Genomic DNA, 27,853 nt, shown 5'->3' on the forward strand with positions numbered 1-27,853 from the left:
TAATTCAAAGGACCAAGGGTTGAATCCCACCTCCTGTGGTACCTTGAGCAAGGTACTTCCTGCATAAAATTTCTCAGCTGTATGAATGGCTAAATCTGTGTAATTAGTTTTATGGTAGGTGATGCTCTTCTCCACAGCAACTTAAACTGAATAGCAGTGTACGTGAAACTGCTTTACAGACTACAACCTGTCCGTCTGTGTGTGTATATAACTTGTCTTGCAACAAAATGAATGACAGTGGTTTTACTGTCCAGATATTTTAATGTCATCAGGCTAATTTTCCTTCGTCAAAGGCATTTTTCTCCACAAACTGAATGCAAGTGCTAGGAGCAACACTCCAAGAATGACCTGGGTCTACCATTTCTGTAACATTGTATTAGAGGCTACATTTGGTCACTTAGACAAATTTGAACCTTGATCACAAGAGTATGATAGGCAGAGCTTTCCACAATTTGTTTCCTTTTGTCAACAAATAACATTGCTTTGTGTGCAGGTAGGCATACAAAGATTGGGAGATTTATGGGATATTTGCAATCCCTAAAGTTGCATTCAGCACTAATTATCATGCAGCACAAAAAAATGGTAACATCAATTAGTATCTGAGGTGAATACAATGGAAATGCACCAAACGCATCAAGCAAATTCAAAATAAACTCAAGATGTTTTTGTGTAACAGATAGCTGTGGCATATTTACTTCCAGATGCTTTACTACAGTTAAGACGGATGTCTTTAGTTGTCTGCATCAGTAAGTGCGTTCAAACTCCTTCAAGGAATGTGCAGTACTACTTCCAACTATGCGTTTAGTGAAATATGCACTACTTGACCTTGGCATAAATTAACATATTTCAAATCAGCCCTTGACCAGAATCCTTAGTGTTAAACATTGCATCACTTCTTGATTATTCCTCCCACAAGCCCCCAGGCTAATTTACATGGGCAAGCCCATGAGTCTCTACTGATTATCCTTCAATCTGATCAATTCAAGGTACTCCTGTGCATTTTGTACATATAAAATGAGGTATTTTATTTATAGTGGTGCCTTCTCCATGTACCAGTGCAAAACCAGCTCTAAGGTTCAAGGGTAACCTTTATATATGAAAATCTTAATAGCTCATTACAATCAGTGCAGAATTGCAGAGTTTTGCTTGTCACCTGCTAGTCAACACAGATTTCATGGAACTGTTTGGATTAAGAGCAGAATGATGAAGCTTTAAAAAAAAAAAGGAAAAAGATGGCAAAACAGTGAGGCAAATTATACCACTTGAAATATACTGTGTGGCACAAGAGTCCTCTAGGGGAACTGGTGGCTCGGAAATGGCACACAGTACAATCCGTCAGCTCACCTGGATGTACTGGACACTATCTGGCATGTCCCTTTTTGTCTCCCTTTCCCCATCACCTTGGTTCGTGGCTGTGGGGATAATCGCATCCCACCAGTCAGTTTTTCAACCCTGGCCGCTACAGGGCACTCAGCAAAAACTGCGACATATTTATATAAAGTCCATCCTATGCACCCCCACCCCCCAAGTGGTGTCAGGCAGTGCCTGAATTCAGTCATTGATGAAGTGTAGTTCATAAGCCCGCTCTGCTCAGCCTACAGGCGTGAAGGGGCTCATTTGCTTGTCTTCCACTGGAGCATGGCTACTCCTTCTGGCCGTGCAGAACAGCACCTTCCTCTTGAACTTCCAACCCTACGCTTGATGGTAAAGGGCTTCAGCATGACATAACTAAAGCTCAGATGTCTCCAACAAAAAATGTGGAAATGTAACTGATTACAGGTAAAGCAATCCAGTGTGACATCCTGCATAAACCCACAAGTGGCTGTAGGCGCAAGTGTATAAAGAGATTGATGTAGTTATATATGTATGCACAATCACAACACATTGGCTGCAGGGTGTGGCTACTGGGGGCACTATGTCGCAGTGTGCTAATGATGCTGCTATGAAGGCAACTAATACACACCAAACACTTCAAAAAGACACTCAAGGATTTGTCCCTCCTCACAGGGCCTGAGAGTATTTCTGATGTACATGTCAACAGCTACAGATTGTCTCATTTTGATAATGCATCTTTAAAAAAAAAAAGTCTGTAAATGTTGTAAGGCTTTGTATATACAGAGTCCATTAGGGCTGTGGACACAGCATCCATAGCCCAGACAGGTACAAAGAACTGAATCTATTCTTGTACGAGAGTGGAGGTAATTCACCTTTACACTGCTCCGGAATATCAGTCAAGGCATTCAGCTGGAATGTATAGATAAAGAATAAGTTGCTCAGGATCTGGCAGTACTATTTATATATATTTATACATACACACACACACACATTTATATAAAGTGAACATATACATATATGTTTAAAATATAAAATGGAGGGACACTCTACAGACACTGAAAGGCAATCAAGCTTTTAAAGCTGGATTTGAAATGCAACCCCACAAAGCTGACAGTTGGGGGCGAGTGTGTGTTTTCCAGGTCTGGTGTTCTGAACAGCTAAATGTGGGAAGACAAATCTCTGCAGCCTGCACATTCATAGAGCAGGGATGAAGGGCCTGACTGTGCAGGAGACACCCGCCTTCATCGCAGTGCTCAGCGACCCTTTAGTTTAAAGTTCTTTGACAGAATGCTCCGCTCCGATAACAATGACTTCTTTAAAGCAATGCTTCCCTAATACATGTATGTGTGATTTCTTGCGGCTCTCAGGGTGTACGAGTGCAGACAGGTCAACCATCTAGAACTAGTCTACCCTTCCTGTATTAAGTGCCCATTGACAAACGTGCATCCTAGAGCTGAGATCAGTTACACACAAAGAATGAGACTAGTGATGAAACACAGGCATTCACTAAGTGCAATCAAAGCCACATACATGTATGTACACTTTATGCACACATACGCAGGCACGCACTGGGCAGGTACAGACTGTCACACAGTGGCATGCGTGTTGCAGTAAGGCAGGCCTGGGTCAGACTGGTCTCGGGGATTATGGAGCAGAACCCTCTCCCCGAAGCTGAAATCAATGCCCGTGTAGATGTGTGAAAAAGCCGCAGCAGCAGGTGAGGGAGGCAAGTGGACTGCATGGCCCTTTGGGGGCCTTGCCGTTAGCAGCTGCAGGACAGGGGACTAATGTTTCCTACTGATGCAGCACTGCTGTTGGTGGGATGGAATGGCCTACCATACCACCTCCCTACTGGCCATTTTTATCAAATCCCTTAGTGTACAGAAACTTGTAAACATACACTGAAACCCTTAAGCAGTGAAGGGGGAAGGGCAGGAGGGGGGGGGAAGGTTAGTTCCTCACCTTTTTAAGACTGAAAGAGGCGCCAAACAGCTTGTCACTTTGTGTCTCCTTAGAACTGTTGTCTTCAAATGAACCAAGCGCTCCACGCAACAAGGACCTGCGGCCAAGCGCCATCACCTTGGCAACCATACAGCCCCGGCCGAGTTCTTGTCAACGAAATAATAAACCGATTTTTAAAAAGAGAAATAAATCACCATAGCTGTTCTTACATGTGCTCTATGTCCCTGTATACAAAATAGCTTATTTACTGCCTGAAATAAAAATAAAGATGAACGCTTTCTTTAGAAAACGAAATGTTATGAAGGTGTGGATTTACTTCATTCTTTTCTAGCTTGTTCGCTTTTTCATTTTGCTATAAAATATACAAACGCCTCTGCATTAGACCATCCATTCCCAATGTAGTGTACTCTGTGGCTTGTAACAAAGTTTGGCCAGCTCTATAAATATGTAGTAATAGTTGTAGTATTAACCCTTCAGGGGTAAAAAGGGTATCAGGCACCGGCGGCATGTGGACTTTTTAAATGCCCCCCTCCCTTGCTTTCTTCTCGTATTTTGCGACCTCCTGTGGGGAGCTGTGCATCAGGCGTCAGTTGAACGTACATCTCCCCGTGCTCCCCGTCTCACTGCTGTTACAACAGGACACACTTGTCTTTGTCCTTAGCTTCCTTCTTGTGTTTGCGGTCCCCAGCGCTGGACTGTTTGCCCGGGCTGGAGGCTGCACCGCCAGCCGTCGCCCCCGGGGCATCTGCCGCCGCCGTGTCTGCTGCCGCCCCTGCATCACCCCACACTTGCTGCTGCTGCTGCTGTACCTGCTATGGGGGGTGAGGAGGAAAAAAAAAAAAAAACAAGTGGCTATTTCCTGGACCAGAAATGCCACGGGGGATGCTTCAAGGGCATTCACACTTCTTCAGACCAGTTCTGCCGCATCGTGTCTAGTACTATGAGCCCCGCCCCCCGCACACCTGCACCCGCGCTGCTGCCGCCTGCTCCTGCTCTTGGTAAAACTGGGAGGCCCGGCGGTCCTCCTCCTCCTGCAGCTTCTTTGCCAGCTCAAGGTCGCTGATGCCCTCCGGGATCTGTTCCCAGTTCAAGTCCTGGCTCTGCTGCTCCTGCTGCAGCGAAAGGGCCATCAGGTAATCCTGTGTGGAAAGAAGAGGCCGGGCGCCAGCGCTCATGAATAACTATTCCTCTCCCTGCCACCATCACTTTCGTGGGAAGCATTTTAAAGTCAGCCTTCCTTCTAAATGCTGAGCAGGGAGGAAAGGTTTCATCGATTAGATGACGTCGAATCCTTTTGGCTGGGTTCTTCACAAATGACGCTGTACTGCTGGGAATCCGCCCGTATATGAAAGACCGGACCGCCCACCCATAGGAGTGTGGGGGCGGGGTTGGCCATCTGCCACAAATTCTATGATCTTTCGCTACTGGGTTGTTCACGTCCAGTTTGAGGTGCTAAGCCAAAGTGCACCTGCTCACAGCTGATGAGCAGGGTTCTAAAGCAGTCAGTGTTTCACCAGAGTTTCCTTTTTCATAGCCTGCCAAACCAACTAATGTAACATACACAGTGGCAGTAGAAAGTTTGAGTACACCTGGGGAACACTTGTATGGGACGAACCAGACAGGAGTGAAAACAAAGGAGTTTGCAAAACTGAACTGCTGCCAAAGATGAGCAGCACAGAAGAGATGTGGACTCAGGTGCTGATCAAATGTGTCAATCCAATGTCTCATGGAAACAAAGTTGCTTCCAGCTGGTGTACTCAACACTTTGGCCTATACTCTGCAGAAACTTCTGTTGTTACCACAAGCCATCAGGTTTTCTCTCAAACTCTCACAGAATACACCAGACTCAGTTACACAAAACGCATCTGATCTTCAAGCACAGGTTCATTCAAATGGACACAGACCTGCAGGAGCTATCAGGCAAGGGCTATGGCGGCTTACCTGGTCAATCTGGTCCTGCTGACCGCGGTACACGGTCTCTGGGTCCGAGGGTGGCCGAAGGCGAAACTCAGAGTCGCAGAAGTTGCCATCCCCGTCAACATTGTGCAGGCTCTCCCACACCACCTTCTCCTCAGTCAGAAAGCCCTGGTCCGTCACCAGTAGGTAGAGCTGGCCCTGCCGTGCACACAGAGCAACACTGAGTCATGAGTGTATCAGAGTATCGGTGCAGCACCAACCTCCTCTGGAAGGCACCCAGATGTAGCAGTCACACATTCTTTTGCAGGTTTTCTGGGACATAGCAGGAGGTTCACATTACACTCCATCCATTTGCCTTCACTTAAGATTTGGGAGAGATGAGATCAGGGAGTGGAGAGAGCGTGCGTGCGTGCGTGCGTGCGTGCGCACTTGTGTGGTCTGCTGTTCCCGCTATACTTCTCCCAGGCAGACACTACAGAGAGCCTTTAACAGCTGTGTTCTGTGCTGGGCAGACTGAGGTAAAACAGCTCTCTGCAGCTCACATCCAAAGCCTGGACCCTCCCTGTTACACAGGTACAGGCAGCTTAGAAGCTGTCTGTCACCTCAGTGCAGCGCTTCGAAAACTTAAATTTATTCAGGAGTTCCCAACCTGCTCAATTTGAAAAATCCTGAAAATAACCCACAGAAAGCTGCAGATGTGCAGCACTCACCTTAAATTTGGTCATGGTACTGAAATGGTTGTTTCTAAAGAAGACGCAGAGCTCGCCCTCCTGCACGCTGGAAGTCAGCTCGCACAGCCCGTGGTACGTGAGCTGCGTGGCTGTGTTGTTCAGGAACTGCTCTGCTAAGAAGCCTGCGAGAAAGGGGTTTGGGGGAGGGCAGAGAGGCAGGGATGTTCAGCCCAGACACAGAAGCACAAACACCAAGACTGACAAGCAGACATACGGGCGCAGACGGGGGAGATGGAGGGTGGGGAGAGGGATACAGGCACAGAGCCAGTGTGAAAGGAACAGATGCACAGTCTCGCTCTTCCTGGTGAGACCAACTCTCTGACCCAGTAGTGACAGACACACACACGAATGTGGAAATATATAGAGACATGCAGCACAAAGGCGGGGAGAGGAAATTGATGGTCATAGCTGTTTCCTCATAGGGTTGGGAGGGGGGCTGCAAGTAATGGAACTGCATCTTCACGGCCCTCCCACCTTCACCAGCCAACTCGCTGTTCTCTGACTGCTTGCAGGAGATGATCTTCTCCACCAGCTGGTTATAGCTGCAGTTACCCACTGCCTTCACTATATCATCCATCTGCGGAGCAAAAAGTACAGGAGGAGAAGGAGAGGATGGTTTTGTCAACTACCGTACTGCACTCTTTCTACCTTACTGCAGTTTTGAAAAAATTTTTTTAAAAAGCACTCCATTCTGAGGAATCTCCAGCACCGTATCTCCACACTGTACCAGGAGTGGATGTTTCTCCCAAAAGTCACATCAACAGTCCAATCACATAAATTAGCTGACGATCACAAAAGTCACTAGGCAAGAATGGCTGAATTCACACTCTGAACACCCATTTGCCAACTGGGACGGGACGCAGCACTGACCTGGGGGTCCACCAGCCAGCCATGGTAGAGCGGGATGTCCAGAAGGTCAAAAACGATGCACTCTGGTGTGTACTCGAAGACACGTACCCCTGTGAACTTGACATTGACGTCCAGTCCCGTCTGCAGCTTGTGCAGGACCGCCATGGCATCGCTCATGTTCTACAGAACCGGGACAGAGAGGCGCCTCTTGTTAGCACCGGGCTACACAAACAGATTGGATGGCTCTGCCCGGTCGGCATACAGCCGTCATTGCACAGCACCGCAAACCAAAGTACAGCTCGCAGATGCTGAACCTGCTTCAATATTGCACAGACAGTAGCACAGGTCACCTGCGAGAAGCCCCACAAAGGCTGACGGAGCACAGCAAAAGCAGAGAGTTTGTCTGCAGGGTCAGGCTTTTGTCTTGTTGGGAGAAAACTAGCCACTCTGCAGCCTCTTCCTGCAGGTGTACATACACACACACACGCACGCACGCGCACTACATGTGAACACACCAAGATGGTCTTACATTTATTCATGTCGCTGACACTTTTCTCCAAAGTGACTTACAATGTTAAGGTATTTACAATTATACCCATTTATAAAGCAGAGTCATTTTACTGGAGCAATTTAAGGGTACGTATCTTACTTAAGGGTACTACAGCTGGAGATAGGATTCAAACCTGCGACCTCTGGGTCCATAGACAGCAGCTCTAACCACTATACCCCAGCTGTTGTCCTCCCCAAAATTACATTACAATTTCTATGTAAGTGACAAGATCGTTCAGGGGGCAGCAGACAGCATAGGGTTTAGGGCCATAAACTTTGACGTAGTATTTCCAAGCTCCGGAAGGGGACCTCACCTTGTACTTCTGGGAAAGACAACCCAAATTGTTCTGCTTAAACAGCAGCACATAAAGCAAAACCATGAGTTGTTTCTGGATAAAATCTCGATAGGAAATGCTGCTGCTGCATGTGTATTAGTGGTGGTGTGGCTCAGCGGAGCATAAGACAAGGCCCACACACGCTGCAGTCCACCGAGTTGACTGTACAGCCCACAGCCACTCCGCTTCTGCCAGAGGCATTTTTCACCGCCATCCGTACAGCCGGAGGTGTGGAGGGCCGAAGACGGAGCCCTGCCAACACAATGCTGCTGGGAGCTTCCCTTCCCCCTGCTGTCCAGCCCCTTTAACTGAGGGCATTAATTCTGTGTGACTGAGGAGTCAGCGAGGCCCCAGAGGCCACGGAAAATGTGGCGTGTGAGGATCAGAGCCAAGTCTCACAGAGAGAGGAAGAGGGAGAGAGCCAAGCCCAGCAAGACAGAGTGCGATCCAGCGTCACACAGGCTTTGAGTGGCGGGAGCACAGCACAGGACCGGGGGCCTTGGACCCTGTACACTGTCAAAGCTAGTGGCCAGCTAACCTCACCTGCACAACACTGACCCCACCACACTGCCAGGGAAGAGTGAACAACGCGTTTGCCCGGAACAGGAGTTTGTGACACACGTGTGCAGAAGTACACTGGAAATCGGTAAGAAAGGAGTGTCAGGTAAAAGCGTTCTCCCAAAAATCTTTGCAGCAGTTGGACCGTCAGGCCTGTTTTGCCTAAAAATACAGCATACGATACCGAACCACCCTTCACACACCGCCTGTACTGGACCACGATGGAATACGAATAAGAGCCCATGTTTTCTGACCATGCAAGCTTCCACATTCCTCTGCACATTCTGCAGCAGCTGGATGGATATCAAGCCAACAGGATGGGAGGATCTCTGTGGGGCTTCATGGTTTGGAGGTAAGTACTGAGTCAGGGGCCACTAGACCCCTGCTATTCTGCTCCTGCTACAGATCTAACAGCAAAGTGCTGTTTACTACAGTCACTGCCTGCACCCCACACCTCAGCAGAAGGCACACAGCGACCTTAGAGCTCAGGTCCACATCCCTGACACCTGCTCTGCAGCCCACTGTTACAATTAAACTGCCCAAACAATCAGAAAAGCAACAGCATTGACCACCTCATTTCTAGTGAATTTGCATGCTGGTCTCTCACATTAATTCTCCGGGAGACAGGTTCTGGAAACGCTTCCAGAGAGCGCTGAAAGCAGGGTGACTCTTGCCGACATGAAGATTGCACACGACTGGGCGGCAGCACTCCGCTCGTCATTCTCACCATCAACATTCTGCGTACACAGCCCCATAAGCACTCACAAACAAACAGACTGCACTCCGAAATCCACACCTTTTATGGTGGGGAAAAAACACAGTGGCAGATAGAAACATCGGGAACTGGCCGATTCATGGCTTATTAATAAATAAATAAGCAACTGTATCTCTTCCTGTCAGCACAGCAATATCTGGCAGTGACCCAGAGCACAGGCTGGTCAGTCACTGCAGGATGCAGAGAACAGTGCAGAATCAAACATCAACAAAATGTGTTCTGTTCATCAAACGACATGTCTGGACAACCTGAGCAAGATGTCATCCAGTGCAGACCAAGGCATCTTTTTTGTACGAAATAAGGGACAACCATGGGGGTGGGGGGTGGAGTTTGCCAGCTTAACACACAAGATTCTACTTAGAGGTACTAAGGTCTGAACCCTGACAGCCATCGCAAGCCCCATGTATCTCTTCTCCAACGCAGAGCCATGATCAGCAGCATCTATATAGCAATTCCGTACTGTTGGACTTGTCTCTTCTGAGTTTTATGCAGCTACTCGTGTCATGAACACTGGTGTATATAGCGGAAACAAACTAACTAAGAATCATGTCTGCAAGTATGTCTTTTTCCTCATGTAATGTACAAATTGTATTTTTCTCGGAGATACACGTCACTTTGGAGAAAAGCGTCTGCTAACTGAATAAATGTAAATGTCCCATATATTTCAATGTATCAGGATGGGCAGCAGGTAGCGTAGCAGTAAGAGCTGCTGTGGACTCAGATGTCACAGCTTCAAGTCCAACCTTCAGCTGTAGGACCCTTGAGCAAGGTACTTACACAGAACTGGTGCAGTAAAAATTACTGTAATGTATAAACAGGTGAATAATTGTTAACATTAGCTACTTTGGAGAAAAGCGTCAGCTAGATGAATAAATGTAAGTGATCACCACAGACTGGGTCCCCATGAGCTGTGTGGTCCTCACAGAGCCTCCTGCAGAACACCAGAGAGTCTCTAGAATCGCAAGTGCTCCCTGGGGCTTTGCCTCAGCTTCATCAACAGTGCTGTTCCTTCGTCAACAAAGGCTGAAAGAGACGAGCTGGATGGCGACTGGAGCAAACAAACGGGAACGAAAACACAGGCCCTTCTGTTGCGCTGCCCACCACAGTGTGGGCTCCCGCATATGGATGCTCGAGCTTCACACTTCTCAATCACATCCCTGCGCGTCTCCATCCGACACCGCTCTGAGTAAGCGCTGGACACATAGCCCGTAGGTGAAGCAGCTGTGTCTCTGATGGGGGTTGTAGGACACCCCACCCTGGACGGAGACCCTGAGACCTTCAATTTTCTCACACAGCAGCAAATTGCTGTGAAGTGGGCCCTGTAGCAAACTGCTGAGTGTATGCACAGACATCCTTATGCCAGCAGTTGAAACAAGCAGGACCTGGGAGGCTGGTGCCCTTCAGAACCAACCAGAATTTGCCATTATTTTCATGTGTATCCTGCTGCTTCCCTAAGCTTCAGCATCTTTGGAAAAAAACAGTCTCTGGCATATGGCATCACCATGCATGCCTTCATTTGAGAGAGTGAGAGAGAGAGAGCCCACAGATGAGAAAACAGATGGACTAACTAACAGCTGAACAGTCATGGGGAGTCTTCGCTCGTTAAGGGGAACTGCGGTGTTAATGGTGATGGAGGTGATGTTTCAGTCCATACCTGCTCATAGTTCAGTCTCTGGACCTCCGAGATCTCCTTCGGTTTGGCATCAAGAATGTAATCACCTGTAGGCCGAGGGAGAGATGAGATCGTCAGGGCTCTGTGGCCACGCGGTACACACGGAAGGCATGAAAATGTCAAGGCTTTAACATCATTTGAATATTAAACCGCCTGTTGGTGCCCATCTAAGGAAAGGGGGAGATATGTGTTATTTGTCTGACTTTCAAAGACCCAAATCACTGCTGAAGAGACTGCTCTGTGCTGAAGAAGGAAGGGGAGACCAGAGGTTTTTCATGCAACTATTTGTTTTGGTGCACAGTTCCTGCTTGAACTGACATTAGGAAAACAGACAAGTACCAAGCTCAGTGGTGCTGTATCAGGTACAAACCCTAGTCCTACTGTTGCACACTTGAGCAATAAACTTGCCCTGAATTGATATAGTAAGAACATACCAGCTGTACAAATGGGTAAATCATTGTAACTTAACACTCAGTAGCATTGATGATGATCATGATGATGATGGAGAAAAGTGCTAATAACCATCATCATCAGGCAACCAACAGAGTCATTGAGAACACAAACTGATTTATTTGGTGCCTGAAGCCCTTCTCCATCTAAAATGTCTCCCAGTGACATGTTCTGTAGCTTTCGAAACTGTGGTGGCCTTGACCACAGACACGCACGCGGCCCTGTTTGCAGGAATCGGTACTCTCCTTGGGATGTATGAAGAAATATCCCCTGCCCAGACACCAAGCGATGGCCGTAAACTCAATGTGTAACAGAGGGCCATAAAAATGTCTCCATAGGACCCTTTCTGCACAGATCACTGAGTTTTGCTGCAAATGAAACAATACCGGTAGCACAGACTGCAGCAGTCAGGCGACTAACTGCCTCCCCCGCCACCGGACGTTACTCGGATGAATGCCGGCAACGCGACTCAAACCATTAATTATAATCTTTGGCTGCTTTGCTGTGCAAAGAAGTCCAAAAGCAGCACTTTGGGGATTCTTCTTTGTGGGTACTGATACTGGAGATGGCTCACACATACAGTGCATGTCCACAAACAAATTCAGCATATGTGCAAAAAACAGCAGCAGTAATAGAAAGAGGATCAAAACAGCAGTGAGGACTCACTGGGGGAAAAAATTAAAGATATGAGAATACGCTGCAGGTTCAAAGGATTGCTTCATTTGCCACTTCTCAGTGACCAAATGACTGTGTGTAACCCCTGACTAGGCTGTTTGGTTGGGGAGGACATGAGGAACCTCTAATGACAGACGTAGGCATTGGTGGAGACAGCTAAATGGGGACAGCAGAGTGAAGCCGTAATCACAGGCTGCTGCCCTTCCCTTTGCACCTCCTGCCAGCAAGGGAATACGACTCCAGGTTGACAGCCTGAGATGTGATGAGGGCAGGGTTATGATCACACTACAGCCCACCCTGAGAACACAGAAGGCTGGGTGGAGCCCCACCTCAAGAGCAGGTCAAAAGTGTTTGTGAAACACACAAGGACACCCTGCTGTTGAGCAAGCACTCCTGGTGCTTTTCATTACTTAAGACCAAAGCACTCAAAGCACTACTCCACAACATACAAGTCTCCTTTCTCCCTCCCACCCTCTCCAGCTGGCTGAAAGCCCCTTTCTTTTGATTGCTGACATTTTCACAAAATATTTAATTCTTTTTGTGAGCTATTTTTGGTCAGGGCTAGTTTTGCCTTAACCCATGAGAAAAGCTGCAGTGCAACAACTCCCAAAATATTCCCCTCACAGATGCTGAACGTTCACTTTTATAGCTGTCTGCTCCTGGAATCCAGCCTCCCACCAGTAATCCAGATAAAACGTCATCAGAATCACTTTAATCTGCCCACTCCCCGTTTATTGTTTTCACCATCTCATCACCGAGGCCCATTAGCGAAAGACATGGAGGGAGAAGCACAGTAAGAGCTGCTGCGAGGTAACCATTTTCCTTCCGATATCCCAAGTGGGGCCTCATGGTGCAAGCAGCGGGACAGAGCCATGGTAGGTAAACAACCCTCTTGCAGCCTTACGTAACTCCTCCAACGGAGCCGCGCACGTTTCTTGTATCACACTTCATATCACATCTCCTCTCGAAGAGGAAGAACGAGTCATTATTCCCCTCTGCGTGTGTCATAAGGGCCAGGAATGTTGAAACAGACACTGATGCAGTACGGTGCCATTCTCAGTGGTGTGGCAGTACCACGGTGCAACTGGCTGGATCCCTGGGGTCCTGTGGCCTCAGAGCGGGGTCTCTGGGTTTCAGGTTCCCACTCGTTGAGGAACACTTCAGTTGCGTGGGTAGGCCAGCGTGGTGTATGGACGTGGAGGGGCTCCGATTTCCTCCCTGTCAGCAGAGAAAGCGTCCAGGGGCTTTCCCCGGGCTTGGTACCAGGGCTGAGTGCCGCCTGCCTGGCTTGGCTATTTTAACACGATCTTGCATGTTTGACTCATGAGCCTTCCTTCTAGAATCTCAACAACAACAACATCCACAAGCACACAGAGCATGTGACCAGCATGGGACGTCCTAGCCAGCCGAGCCTTCGGCCTGCACTCTCTTGCTCTCTGTTCAGGGCTGCCGGAATACACTGGCAAAAAAAAAAAAAATGCAAGAACCTCCCGCCACAAGGGTGGAGACACTTTCAAAGAGACAAGCCTAAACAAAGACAGAGCAACGCATTGCATTATTAAATATATTTATTCTTCCATACTGTATTTTTCAAAAGGTCTACCCTGAATATAATTGCTTATTTTGAGTGAAGAAGCTGTCTAATGCATTCCTTCAACCATAAATTAATACAAAAAAGGGAAAAGGCAGCAGAACTGAGTGGTACAAAATTAATGTTACTTTATCTGCATTTATAACAAATTTTGCACACTTTAATCCATCTAAAAATGGGATGAATTGTATTATTCAGTTTGAAAGCTTCTTTTGTTACACGGTTTCTACAAGCTCTGGGAATGGCGAACCGTGTGTTTCATGTGGGAACGAAGAATAGCTTGAAATGGCGAGAGGGAGCAAGGTGAAACAAAGCGAGGGGAATGTAGAGAGCAGCCTTGCAGTGATGTGGCGGCTCCTACAAGGCCGTCCGACCCTGGCAGGGCGACCCGTAATTACGTCGCTCCAGCTAGCACTTAGGGTCAGCTGCCTACCTCCAGCTAGCTGGTCTCCCGCACCGTCGCCTGCACTCCATGCTAAATATACTGCTGGGGATACAAGCTAGCAATTTACTACACTGATTTTCTAAGAGAAAGACTTACAAAAACAGCCCTGGGGAAAGTCAGTGAGCAGGGGTGCAAGAGCTCACCAAGGTTTCCTAGAAATTCAGAATGTGCACTTGACACCACGTACCTAGCAGTACAGTGGACTTCTCAGGAAGTCTTCCTCCACGCAAATAACCCGAGGTAGAAAGTGTGGTGGTGCACGCACGCTGTCACTGGGAGAAGCGGATATACAAGACGACCAAACTGTTTGCAAACTTGAAATGTGGTTTTGGCTGAATTAAAGAGCATGGTTAAGGACATGAACCTAGAACCTTAAGGTGGTCATTTCGAGACCCACTCTTGTACTGGTTCCCTTGATCAATCCCCTGTTCTTACTCTGAATTACTCCAGAACAAAGACTCAACTGTATAAACGGGTGCTATACAGAGTTGCTTTGGATAAAAGCTCTGAAACAAATTAATAATAACTATTCAAAGTGCTTTTGATTATAAAGTCAATGGAAAGGCTCCATGTGCAATGGCTTTTATAGCTTTCCTTAATGAAATTAACAGGGTGGTTTGATTTTGAATTATCCGTATCATTTCCCGTACAGAGAGGTTAATCAGCAAACACACCCGAGTGGCTAAACGTGATTATTGATTTTTTCTTTTGTTTTTTTTGCAATTTTTAAACTCTGTTAGTTTTCAGTTGCAGTATCATTAACTGGAACATTCCTCCTCAGATTTCTTTTTACACATCTTTCATACTTTCCTCATCTGAAACCGGGAAAGCTCCTCTGCAAACTCACCAAGATACTCCATCAGTTGCTCGGCTGTTATGATCTCCATCATTGGCGGCATCTTAACCTACAAGACAACAAGAGGCCCTTTAATTATGCCGCATGACAGGGTCTTAAGGAGAGAGAGCTGCACTGCCCAGCCATGCTGGTGACATGGAGAATGTTTTCATTAAAAACACTATTTGAATTACATCCCCAACATGGCGCTCATTTTACAGCACACTGTCACCTTTAATGAAAGTTTTGGGCACAGTAAATAGAGATCCACTTCAGAGATGTTCAGTTGGCAGATTGAAAGAAATATCCATCAGGCCAGCTATCAAAGGATGTAATTGAATGTAACCTTTCTGGTGTAAATGAGGCCAGAAGCTGAACAGCGTATTTATTTATTCGGCTTCAGAAATTTGGTATTGCTTACTGGGGAGGGTGCAGTACTTTGGTGTGAAAGGACAACTACAGTAAAGCACCACGGACAATAAAGCGAGATGCCATAAACACAAACCCCATAAATAAGTCAAACTCCAAAAGATGACCACAAATTCAAAACCCACTGGGCCACTAATATTATCGAAAAAAAAATTGTGGAAATGTCACATCTAAAGTTTAGCAGCTAAAAACGTGTTTACATTTAAAACTTTACTTGCATTTTCTGAAAGCTATAAAGAAAAGCACACAAAGTATTAAAGGCACTGACAACACAATTATAACCAGTTACCTGCTTAAGCAACAATGTTTTTCAAGACAACTTCGATGGCACATATTGTGGATGCTGTAGAGTCCCTCTGAGGTCACTTAAGTGCTGGTGTTACCATGGTGACAGTTACACCTATTTGCAGTGGTTTTTTTTTTTCTTTCCAATATTCACCCCGTTCTACTGTGTAAGAGCTAACCAGACCCGTCTCCATTACTCAGCTCCGCTGGTACACACACACCTACTTGACTGACAATGGCCAATTTCACTCTTGTGCCCTTATTAAAACGTGTGCAGACTGATTTCTTTGAGCTAAACACAAATTAAAACAAGCCTATGAATATCTGAAAGTTCGGCGTGGATAGGAAACAGACACAAACGTACTAATCAAATTAATGTGAATTAGAATACATTAACACCAAGAGTAAGTAATACAAATGTTTGCACATATCCTTTTTTCACATTTTAGTCTGCAATGTGTTTCTTTAATCACATCTTAAGACTTTCAATTAATTTCTGGAAATGGATGAAATGCACATAGGGAACCCAGGGAAGACAACTCCATGAAGAGGGGACATGGAGCTGATCTGACTACAGTAGGAGACAACATTCTACTCAAACATGGAAGCTCTTTCAGACCCAAAGCTGCCATCCCATGCCGAGGCTGATCTTTAAGACAGTTTGACTTTTCTCTACACTGCCTGCAAGGGAACACCACAGTATTCAACTGGTAAGGCACTACAAACACGATGTGTTAATGCACAGATGTTCTGCCCCTTTTGTTGTGGGTCCACTTTGTTGCCATATGCAAGAACCCTAAGCAACAGTGCCAGCATGAGAATGCAAGTCGGTTTCCAAGACAACAGTTTAAGATGCAAATTCAGGTGTCTGTCACAATCTGGTATTCAAATTATGTCTTTAAAAAAAAAAAAGTCATTGTCACTTAATAATTTGGTAGATGCTTGAGTGCCTTCCAATATACAGCACTGGAATGAGAAATGCCCCTGGCTCTTAGTGACATTAAAAGACACATCCATCTATGAACAACATGATGTGAAGTCTAGATGTGAACAGTGCAGTAATTAGACCCGTTTAGCAGTTTGACTTTAATTAGCACGTTGATGACAGTCTCCACGTCCAGCTGTAATCGTGACCTCGGAGAAGGCTGTCAACTGGTCTGCTTATCGAACACCGAAGTCACCTTGAGGAAAGGTGTCGGCGAAATACGAGTGACGAGTCCGTTATAACAGCGGGTTAAGGGGCTTCTCCTCTCGGCTCCGGGAAGAGATCTCCGCCTCGCCTTTTCACTGTCATCAGGCGTGGGGACACCTTGTCATACCTCCACATTACTTCCGCCGGCAGCTGTCAAAGCTGTCTCCATGTCCTTCTGTCTTTCACAAACTGACTAGTCTAGTGCCACATTTCCCACAAAAAAGGGAAGAACTTACAAATGCGCTGCTACTGGGCTCGAAAGAAAGGCCATGATGTTCTACCACAATGATTCCTGCTACTTGCATTAAAGCTGATGGCTCAAATTTCTGGACGTCTGTTAGTGCTGCTTGGGCTTTTACGCATTAAACTGCAAAAAAGGTGGGGAAACAACGTCGAGTTCTTCCATTTCTCTACTTTAACACCAAGAGCCCTGATGGAAACAGGAGGGACGCGTCGTCATACTGAATATGACACGATATAGGATCATGTGGGGAAAACTTTCTGCAAGGAATAAAAAAAATACACACGTAGTACACATCTGCTAATTCGACAGTGATGTGTGTTAAAGCAGTATTTCATACTATCATGTGAGTAAGTTTCTGTGTGTGAGTGACAGAGAAAGTGTTTCACTGATGTACGGATGACAGTGTATAGTCACAGTGTATCTAGCAGTGTAAGTCACCTTGGTGTGGGCTGGTAACACAGTTCAATGGAAGTCGCTTTGGAAAGTGTCTGCTAAATAAATAAATGTAAGTTTGTCAGGACAGAGTGCCGAGAGACGGGCTGAACATTCATTGGTTTAAAACACACACACTTCAGCTAAGCTGTCCCGACCGCTAACGTGGACGTGCTCGTGCCTTAACTGTGACCCTCACCGTGCCCGCGCCCGCTGGCTTTGCAGCGCATACCTTCCAGGCCAACAGGAGCACGTTCATGATGGCGAGCAGCGGGCACGGCCCGTTCTCGTTCTGCGTGATGATGGCCGTGTTCTCCTCCTTCCAGCGGATCCATTTGATGTGGTAGACGGACTGTCCGGGCGCACGCTCTTTGCCGCACGCCAGTTTTGCTCCGTCGGGCCCTGGCACGTCGCCCTGCAGGGCGGCCGCGAGCGCCCTGTCCTCCGGCCCCTCGCTGTTGAGGTCAGAGCTCGGGCACGAGTTCAGGTTCGAGAACGAGTCCAAGGAGTCGAAGCTCCTGGAGTCCACGGCAGGGCTCGGGTCGCTGCAGCTGGGCGGCCCCGCAAACGACGGGACGCGGTCGCCGGAGACAAACTCCTCAGAGTCGACCACGGTGACTAAACTTGGTACTTCGGGACAGAGATCCACGGGCGGCTGCATCCTGGTCCGCTCCGGAGGCTCGCAGCTCGACAGGCCACTCTGCACGTCTGCACTCCGGGCGGTAAGTGCAGGACCTCCATCAGTTTCGCTGACCAACTCCGAGCCGTCACCGCTCCTGCAACCCGGAGCCACACTCGGTTCCATCCCGTTACTCAGCTCACCTCCTGCTCCTGCTTCCCCCACCTTCTCCGGCACACTGCTGCTGGACGGGGCGTCCGTGTTGTCATCCGTGAGGGAATCATACGGGTCCAGCCGGATATCTGACTTGTGGACCGCGTGCAGGGCACCGGCAGAGCCCGCTCCGGCGACGCCGCTCCTCTCCACCAGAGTACGGAGCGAAGGATCGTTTTCCGTGCATCCGTCAACAGCTCCCTTCGCCGAATCAGGTGCGTTCATGTCGCTCGTTTCTCCGAGCATAGTCGAGCATGGAGCGCCTCCTCCAAGATCCCGATGTAGATTCGTTCTTTTCTCCATGTCGATTCGCGCCGTACCTGTTCTCTATCTAGACTGCAGCCTTTGCTTGTGCTCCAAAGACGCCATGACATCTCTGCCTCACTGACGTCACCTCGAGTGAGACGCCTCTCCTCCAGGTCAAGGAAGGGCGATACTAAACAATGTTCACTACAAACGTCCTTATTTACAACTCAGTTTTACAAACATTACATTTGATGTATTAGAAAATAGGCTAAGAAATGTATCCGACACATACTATATTCTGCCCAAATTTATGCCACTTCACCAACGGCGAGATGGTCTTGTTTATAGTTTTTAATATTTATAAAGTTTTAGGAACATATTGAAATACAAGTAAACGAACAAGGAGAAGTCGATTTACAGTACGATAGAGATGAAAACCCGAACGTTCTGAAGCGAGATGCTCTTCTTTCACCCTACTATGTTTAGTCTGATCTAGTAATCGTTACCACTCACTATTGTCAAAATAAAATTAATTTTCTGTCCTTAGAAAACATTTCAGTAGTATCTCACTTGACATCCTGATTATTAAGATTTAACTAAATGTATGGATTCGAATGGCTTACAATCCATGTAATATGCTGAACTTAGTAATTGGTTTAAGAAGATAATGGACTTCTATTATTTTGTCAACATAAAAAAAAAGAATGCGAATATGAACGTTCAGTAATAGTAAAATTAGAAAGAAAGAAAAAACTGGAGAGGCTCTACGATCACCACACCCAGTTGTATTTAGTGGTGTTTTTTTATAAAGTGCTGAATGAACGCGTTGCTGTCTGATTGGCTTAGAGGAGGCCAGTTGCGATTCTGGCCAATGAGATCGAACTTGGTTTAGCGTGCGTCCAAACAAAAATGCACCCAGGGCCCTTATCGGACATGCTTCATCTAAGGGGCTTTACAGAATCTCAGTGCCTTTCCTTTTGTCGAAATTATCATTTCAGATGGTCAGCAGGCAATTATCCAGTGTTTAACGTTTCCTTTTTATTCTGACGTGAATGTATGAAAGAAACTGCAGTGCTGCCTGTGGACGCTGAGGGGCAACAACTTCACACTAGTGAATTGCTGTAATTAATTTTAAACTGTGTCCATAGTTGGGTGTTTTAGGTATAATAAATTGTTTTTCTCAAAGCATCACCATCATTGATGAGAAACAAAATATTATAGTACGTTAACTCTAACTTAATACAACTGCAGTGTCTGATAACGGCAAATCTCCAACAATAGGTCAGAAAATAAAGTGGTGTCTCTCTGTTCCCATGTCCTGTGTCTCTACCCATCATATATAACTCTTATTAAATTTTTCTATTGTTAAGTACTGGTGGGTTGCACGGTCATGAAGTGGGTAGCACTGGTGTCTCCTAGACTGGATTCTCGGGTGGGTTCAAACCCAGCTTACTGTTTGGATTTTGCAAGTGCTCTGTGTTAATGTGGGTTTTCTCTGGGTGTTCTGGTTTCCTGCCCCAGTCCAAAGATTTGGGAATTGGTGAGACTAAGTTTCCTGTAGTGTGTGAATGTGTATGACTCCCCTGGCACCAAATCCAGGGAGTACCATTCCTCCAGACCATCGTGGCCTTGCATTTGGACAAATGGTAATCAATAATGAACAAATGAGTCAATGTTGAGTATGTCAACTCTTGGGTACCACAAAGATGGAATGCATTCAGAAAGTTCTGTCTCTACTTTTGTCCATTGGCTGGAAATGGCTGTGTCCATTGTTGTGATTGAGTCTATTTGTTTGTTTTCTTCTTATTTTTCCAAGCTTTAGAGTCCTTAAAAGACAATCCAATTTTACACTGCGTCCAAAGTATGATGACCTCAGTCTCATCATTTGTCCTTCCAGTGAGAATTCCAGCCTGAGCTGATCCAAAGTCCATCTGTTTGCTTCTCTAGTTATCCATGGTATCCTGAAATTTGTTTATTCGAGTCCTGCTTCTTCACTGTCCAGCTTTAACATCCATATAACATTACAGAAAATATTTCTTTAACAAATGTAATCTTTGTTTTTGTGGATAAATAAGTACACATGAGGATTTTTTTCCAGATCTTTCATTCTAACTCTGCCAAGTGCTATCACACACACACACACATTTTCAGAACCGCTTGTCCCATACAGGGCCGCGGGGAACCGGAGCCTACCCGGCAACACAGGGCGTAAGGCCGGAGGGGGAGGGGGACACACCCAGGACAGGGCCAAGTGCTATCCTTTGTCATAATTTTTGATTGTTAGATTGTCACATTTTATGGTTTTTGCATTACAGCTTGGGGGCGCGGTGGCACAGTGGGTTGGACCGGGTCCTGCTCTCCAGTGGGTCTGGGGTTCGAGTCCCGCTTGGGGTGCCTTGTGACAGACTGGCGTCCGGTCCTGGGTGTGTCTCCTCCCCCTCCGGCCCTACGCCCTGTGTTACCGGGTAGGCTCCGGTTCCCCGCAACCCCATATGGGACAAGCGGTTCTGAAAATGGGTGGGTGGGTGCATTACAGCTTCACCATATATTCATGTTTTTTTAACATATCACCTGACTCCTAGATTCTGTGCTGTTGATCATTAACAATCAATTTTCAACAATAAAGCAATATTTTTCTATGTTTTTCACGATTCCTTGTTTTATACCATATTAAAAAAGTTAATTGCATTATAGTATGTCAAGTATATGCATAGTAGGTCAACTTTTTTACTGGTAAGTTTCTATTATTCACATATATAACTAAACTACAAGTTTCAGTTATGATCCCTATGCACCACTACAAGTGCGGACATATGCTGCTTTCATTTCTCTCAGTGAAATACTTTTAGACGTTGACGTCTCAAATGTCATTTTTAAGTTTCTTATCATTCTAAAAGGTTCAACGTGAAAACGCGATGAGCCCTAAGCCTGACGCCTGCTGCTGTGCGCGAAGCCACGCGGGCTCGCGTACCGTAATCGGACACGGTGGGCGGGGCCGGATCGGTTGCCTACGCGTGACGTCAAGCCGTTGGAGACAGACGCGGGCCGAGTCGAGAGAGGAGTCTGCGTAAACACGGCAGTGACGGCGCCTTTAAGGCGGATATCGGGACAATAGCGATCGTCCGTCGTGTCGATGTTAAAACGATGAATTTAGCTGTCGCGTTTCGACTGGAACTCCTGCTGGTGTGGTTTCACTGTATAAGAAACACCCCAGGTAAGCGTTGAAAGGGTTTCCTTTGTTTCCGTGTGTTGGTCGAAGTGTTGTTTTTGTGGGAGAACCGTCAGAGTGCCTGACCGAAGGAACCGACCGACCGACCTGCCTGCCTGCCTGCCTGCCTGCCTGCCTGCCACTGACCGAGGAACCCCCACTGTCCTCTTCAAGCCGTCCTCTGGGGACACAAACTTCGTTCCACATTGACTTTGTGTGTTTTCTGTGGGCCTGAAGTTTGCTAACGTGGGGAAAGCTACAACAAATAACCATTTAAAATTTAGGTGTCTGAGCGGGTTAGCTGTTAGCTCACGATATACGTATAAAAATGGAGGAGGAAGCTACTGGAGCTTTGCTCGTCGTGTTAGACACCTTTACTACCTTATATATAAAGAACTTTTCAGATGTTTTTTCCTTTTCTGATAATTGTCAGATCTCACACAGACACAGTTTGGTCACACTTGGAGCCGCTGTCAGTCAGGCGTTCAATCATCATGCGACTGAGGGACCGACCTGGCGTATTTCGTACCAGTAAAACACAAAGCGGTGTTTGCTAAACGGGTTCTCGAGACGTGCGCGCGCTGCCACACAGGTCTGTAGCAGACCAAGACCGACGAACGGGACTCGAGCTCGTTTCAGTTTCGCGGTCAGTTCCTGTACAGGTTACGTGGTAAACTAAAGTGAAGAAAGCAAGTCGGTGTGGGACACCCCGACGTTTGAAGCACTGAGGAAGTAATGTTTGAAAATCTTGTTACGTGTTTTTGTAACACTATTTCCTGCGTTTGATGCTGGTGCAATGTCCTGTTTGTTCTTGTTAGGGTGTTGTCTACTGGGCGGACCAACGCAACGGTGCTGCCAGTAGTACTTTACTCACTTGAGAGTTGTACAGTTTGTGGACAAATTAGGATCGTTTTAGCGTTGGTTGGGGAGAGAAATCCCAGTCGTCCCTCCCCCGTTACCCTCGGCTCACTGTCATGTGCAGGAGTCACAAGGGATCAGTCTTCCTCTGTATTTTAACAATCAGTTTGGTCTGTTTTTCTATTTAAAAAATGTTTGACAAGGGGGGATCTCTCAGCAAGTCCAGCTTGCCTGGTCCAGGTCCTGCCTGCTCTGCTGCTTTTGGTTTGCATGTAGATAAAAGGAACATGACTTGACTGTTCAGAGTTTGTGCTGTGAAAATGACTTGGTCTCTACCATACACTGCTCTTATGTCTTTAAAATCTGCAGTGGTTCTCCATTGCCTGGTGTTGCTTGGCTATCAGGACACTTTCCTGTTTCCTGATGTATTTATTTAAAGGAATTTTCATATATGGCAGTTTAGGTTAATGCAATTTGGGATTTTTAAGTGCAAGCACCGTTTATTGATAAGCCAATTAGATGACAAATTTGGAGTAATTTGTGCTGGTGCCAAAAAATAAGATCTGGAGGCATACTGTATATAAATCATTGTAATAACAGATTGCAACAGATGCATTTTCTATTTAAAACTGCTGAGAGAGAGATTAAAGGTTGTGGCCTGTTTTGCTTGTTGTAGCTCATGAGGTATCACAGGCTTTCACTGAATTTGTTTCTCTCCACATTTTATTAAACAGGTTACTGCCCTCCCTTTTATTTTTCTGTCTTGATGGGCTCAGTTAAAAATAGAACGGATGTATATAAATATTTCATACAGTTAATGGATGTCATAGTTGTCCAGATGTTGGAGCAGACATATTTTGACATTCTAAATGGATAGCATGGCTCCTAGTTTTCCTGCTCCTGTAAGAATTATTAGGTTTTTAAAGTTGTCCCTTTGTGAGTCCCAAAAACTTATATTTGGGGGAAAAAAGATGACTAAAACATAGAATTTTTCTATCTTATTTGAATTCATTGTATGACTGAAAGAAGTATCAGTGTTAACATTCTGGCTGCCATTGAAGTTTTTCAATGTTGAAACTCTAACCCAGTGGGATGGATTTGTGTTCATGTAAAATCTTTGGATGTTCTTATGGTAAAAGAGAGCCATATAATATCTTTAATAAATTGCTTTCCCTCTATAAAATTTGTGGTTGGTCCAGTTGTCATTAGCTAGTCCCTCATCCACCTGCATTACCTGATAGATATTTTTTGGCATAAGCTTAAGCAGGATGCTAGTGTCCGTTCTGTTTATTTGTACTTTTGTTGATTAGGAGAAAGGGTATGAACTAAAATCATCCTTGTAACACAAGATTTGATTTTAAAATGCTACAGAAAGACAGTTTTTCTCATTGAAATGAATAATTTGAACCTGTACTGTTGTATGGGGACAAAAAAACCCTGTATAAAACAGGAAAATTTGTAATGGCTTTCCAACACACACACACACACACACACACACACTGACTGAAGCTGCTTGTCACGGTGAACCGGAGCCCAACCCGGCAACACAGGGCGCAAGGCTGGAGGGGCAGGGGACACACCCAGGACGGGACTCCATTCCATCACAAGGCACCCCAAGCAGGACTCGAACCTCAGACCTGCCAGAGAGCAGTACCTGGCCAAATGTGCTGTGCCACCACGCTCACCTTTCCAACACTTGTATGTGTTTTAGCTAGTGTTATGTTAGCATTATATTCTTAGTTTAATCCAAATCAGCTGCTATTATCTGAATTAACCTTCGCAGAAAAGAAATATGGATCAGACATGTATTTAATTGTTGCCTTCATGTGAATTTTTCCATAAATCAGATGTGCTCTGCTTTCAAATGTTGTTTGTTATTGGTATGTCTTAAATTCAGAAACTTAGATGCCCACAGTTAAGCAGAGTTGTTGCAATACCACATTTCCACTGTTTCCTTAACTCATGAATCACTGGGTGCTCTTAAGTTATAAATGGGTTTTCTATATGAACCTTTTTGACTCATGTAACTTGATTCCATGTGCATGATGAGGTCAGGGTTGGTTAATACATTTACAGTAATGGTATAGAAATCATTGCCTCTGTGTTTTGACTGGTTGCTGCACTAATCTGTCTTTGAGGGGTAGAAATGCCTGGTGTGTTGTAGAAAAAAAAATTGCAAAAGTAAGTCCACATCACTGAGGACACTTGCCCTTAGGTGGAGTTTGTGGGTAATTGGGAATTGTGATGAATGTATTGTCAAATTTGCTCGAGTCTTTATGTAAGTTCTTATACCTACTTCCTGCAAGAATCATATCATGGCCTCTAGAAAGGTTTGATATGAGATGTATTACAGAATTTGCAATTAATAATAAACAATGGCTTTTTCTAAGTTTCGTAAACAGACTTCATGTTGTTTTTCTACTATGCAGTAGGGGAATTCAACAATGTGTGCACACTGATTAAAATGTCTGATCAATGCTGCATTTTAAATGAGAGATTTCTAGGAATATGCTGGTGTTAGTTATTTTATGGAAAAGAGGCTCTGTGTAAAGAGCAAATTGTGCAGTGGTAGTTCAAGTAGCAGCATGTCTATGACTGCACATTAATTATGCAATCTGCAGGCAGAAGAGACAGCTAATCTCTTCTTGGTGAGAGAAATGTTATTGGCTTATCTGCAAAAGCTGTGTTTTCTGTGCAACAAAATGAATTGACAAGGAAAGAAAACACTTCTAATGAACTACTTTTGTGTACTGCATATGCTTTTTTAAACATGTCTGGATTTTCTGTGGCCTTAGCTTTTCCGGTGAAGGTGCCATTATGTATGTACCTTCTGTTTTTCATAATCTGTTGAATTCTGTACCTGTTTCCAAACTGTTCCAATGAAAAAAGATTTTTGTCAAATGTATCAAAGCTGCATTTCAAGCTCTTTCAGTAACATTTCTTACCGTGTCATTAAATTATACAACAGAAAAAAAAAGGGTGTCATTTGAAAGTGCCTTCCGTTGATTAGCCCATCCTTCATGCTGGTGAATATGGCCTTGAAGGGCATAGTCCTCTCTTTCCAAAATGTTTCCCTTCATTTCATCCTGTATGTTGAAACATTAATATGAGTAGCAACACTAGATAAGAATTAATATTAAAAATATTAAGGACAGTGCTTGTGTGTGAGAGAGTGAGAGCATAATTAGAAACAGGAAAAGCTTCAGGGTTACTGACAGGTTTGTCCATTCACTCAGCAGGCTGTGAGCAGAGCTAGGAACACCCAGCCAAAGGTTCTGTTAGTGTGGCCCCAACACCTGTACATGTACATCATTTTTCCAAGGAGCTGTGCTACACAGCTTTTGATTAGTGGGGGGGGGGAAAAAACAAAATGTTAAGGTTTTATGGTTCCATTGACATCACTCTGATTCTGATGGTCACAATGCGGTTGAACCATTGAATTAGCCGAAACGAGTCATAAATGTGCCAGTTTATGCAGATACATCCAGAAATGAGAGTAAGCACCAATACTTGAACTCACGGAATCTGTACAGACAAGCCAGTCTCTTGTCTTACATACCTGTCTTAGTGTGTTGTTAGTGTCTAAACCTGTTATTGCAACTTCTGAACAATCAAGGTTAAAAAAAAAAAAAAAAAAGAGGTTGTGACTGGCTTATTTGACTAAATCCAGAATAAAACTTTCCATTTATTAGTTTACTTTGCAAAGGGAAATGATTGTAAGGATTTGGGGCATTTATACTGTTATGGATCCCATAATCATGGAGTCAAGTGAAAAACAAACACTCAGCACAACACTCCTATAAATATTCCTCGTAGATGGAATTGGCATACTGTGAATGGTGGTGGAGGGTAGAGGAAATTTTGGATATTTTTATAGAAATACAGACAGAACTTCTCTGGAAATTAACTCCTTTTATAAAGTGTAATTAATGCATTACAGAAAGTAAATTTTTTGAGCCATCATTGATAGACACATGTATGGAAAAATCATTTAACATTCCACTACTGTACTGTCAAGGGATGGCGCACTGGACTTTTCTGGGTTCTGCTCTCTGGTGGGTCTGGGGTTCAAGTACCACTTGGGGCACCTTGCGACAGACTGGCGTCCTGCCATGGGTGTGACCCCTCCCCTCTCCAGCCTTGCACCCTGTGTTGCCGGGTTAGGCTGGCTCACTGCGACCCTGCTTGGGACAAATGGTTTCAGTCGTGTGTGTGTGTGTGTGTGTGTGTGTGTACTGTACTGTACTGTACTGTACTGTCTTTCAGTGTGGTTGCGTATCATATGTCTGAGTGCATGTGAAGGAGGACACTTGAGAGCAGTTTGTTGCCCAGGTGTGCTCTAGCAGAGGGGTTCCAGCTTCTATCCACTGTCTCATCCAACAGATCCTGGCAACACTTAAGTCTGTGTCCCCTGCAACTGAGATTTATTTAGACACTTGCTCTTCTTGACTGGGGATGTACATGTGGGCCCTGTTGAAGGCTAGGGCTTCTTTCAGGAACTCCCTTCGGCATGGTGTTTTGTCAGGTGTCAGTCTGGCTGTGGCAAAGCAGTAAATTTGAAAAGACTGGCACTTAAATTGCTATTGAATTAAAAAAGATAGCCTGCATGAGGCATAGACTGCAGAATTTTATGTCATATTTTACTGCAGTCCTACTTTGGCTCAACACATTTTGAAGGTGAGACCTTTATGTTCTCTTCTACCAGGAGCCACCAACCATTCTGGAGATAGCCTGCAGGCTTTCGCTGAGAATGTTTAGGCATACTGGTCCATATGAGATTAATTTTTCCTGCTATCAGTTTAAACCTCTGGGGGATAAACCATGATTAACCCACATACGTATTGCATCCTACTTTTTGACAACACATTGTATAAGTGCCAGTATAAACCTGTTTGACTCTTTATAGCCCTCTTTACTCAATCACTTTGCTCTACTTAAAATTCTGATGGGTACAAGAAACTAATGAAAAACTTTTGTGCTGTTGTGTTGTGCTGACAGTTCCACAATGCTGTTGACTACATTGAAGGCACTACATAACTGTACAATTGCTTCTTACAGTATGCAGTTGGTCTTTGAGGGTTCCAAAAAATACTGCAACAACAGTTTGCTGCCAGTGGCCCTGTGCTTGTCATGTAAACCCAAAGTTCACTTCGGGGGTCATTGTCCTTTATTTGCTGCATTGGGGTGACTTGTGGATATTTTTTGCATCATGTTGCCCTTCTAAATGGTAATCTGTGCTGTAACTTAAGTGGCCTGTGAAAGTCTCAGATAATTGTCTTTTTAAGCAGTGCTTTCAAACTCCTCCAAGCTTCAAAGGTCACTCCAAGTTACAGAAACCCTGCATAGTATGGGCATCAGGTTTTGTGTGTGCCTATCTCTGGATAATTTTTTTTTTTTCTTTTTTTTTTTTTCTTTTATTTCCTTTCAGCAGTGAGTGCACTTGTCAGA

At 45.3% G+C, this 27,853-nt stretch overlaps 2 protein-coding genes across 2 annotated transcripts in view; one reads left to right on the plus strand and one right to left on the minus strand.

Annotated features, from left to right (window-relative positions):
* Window positions 1–110: 110 nt before the first annotated feature.
* On the minus strand, window positions 111–18,625 carry mindy2 (MINDY lysine 48 deubiquitinase 2). The gene is made up of 9 exons (XM_029256486.1): window positions 17,494–18,625; window positions 14,692–14,749; window positions 10,666–10,730; window positions 6,816–6,974; window positions 6,420–6,522; window positions 5,925–6,067; window positions 5,239–5,412; window positions 4,275–4,436; window positions 111–4,109 (listed from the first exon to the last, which is right to left on the minus strand). Exons 1-9 carry the CDS (start codon window positions 18,394–18,396, stop codon window positions 3,927–3,929), a joined length of 1,950 nt encoding a protein of 649 aa, XP_029112319.1. The 5' UTR covers window positions 18,397–18,625; the 3' UTR covers window positions 111–3,926.
* A 2,739-nt stretch (window positions 18,626–21,364) lies between these two features.
* The window catches only part of LOC108926731 (disintegrin and metalloproteinase domain-containing protein 10-like), a 52,739-nt gene continuing 46,250 nt past the window's right edge, over window positions 21,365–27,853 (plus strand). The window contains exon 1 of the mRNA XM_018739627.2: window positions 21,365–21,553. Coding sequence (XP_018595143.2) covers window positions 21,484–21,553 — 70 coding nt within the window. The 5' untranslated portion in view covers window positions 21,365–21,483. The remainder of the gene's footprint in view (window positions 21,554–27,853) is intronic.

The sequence above is a fragment of the Scleropages formosus genome, chromosome 11, assembly GCF_900964775.1.
Source record: "Scleropages formosus chromosome 11, fSclFor1.1, whole genome shotgun sequence".
Taxonomy (NCBI): domain Eukaryota; kingdom Metazoa; phylum Chordata; class Actinopteri; order Osteoglossiformes; family Osteoglossidae; genus Scleropages; species Scleropages formosus.

Bases quoted from the DNA above. Each gene is read 5' to 3' on its own strand.
- mindy2 (XM_029256486.1), bottom strand. From the start codon at position 18,396: ATGGAGAAAAGAACGAATCTACATCGGGATCTTGGAGGAGGCGCTCCA. The intron at 14,750-17,493 runs GTATGCGCTGCA...GTTGTCTTGTAG, and splicing joins TGCTCCTGTTGGCCTGGAAG to GTTAAGATGCCGCCAATGAT. The intron at 10,731-14,691 runs GTGAGTTTGCAG...CTCGGCCTACAG, and splicing joins GCAACTGATGGAGTATCTTG to GTGATTACATTCTTGATGCC.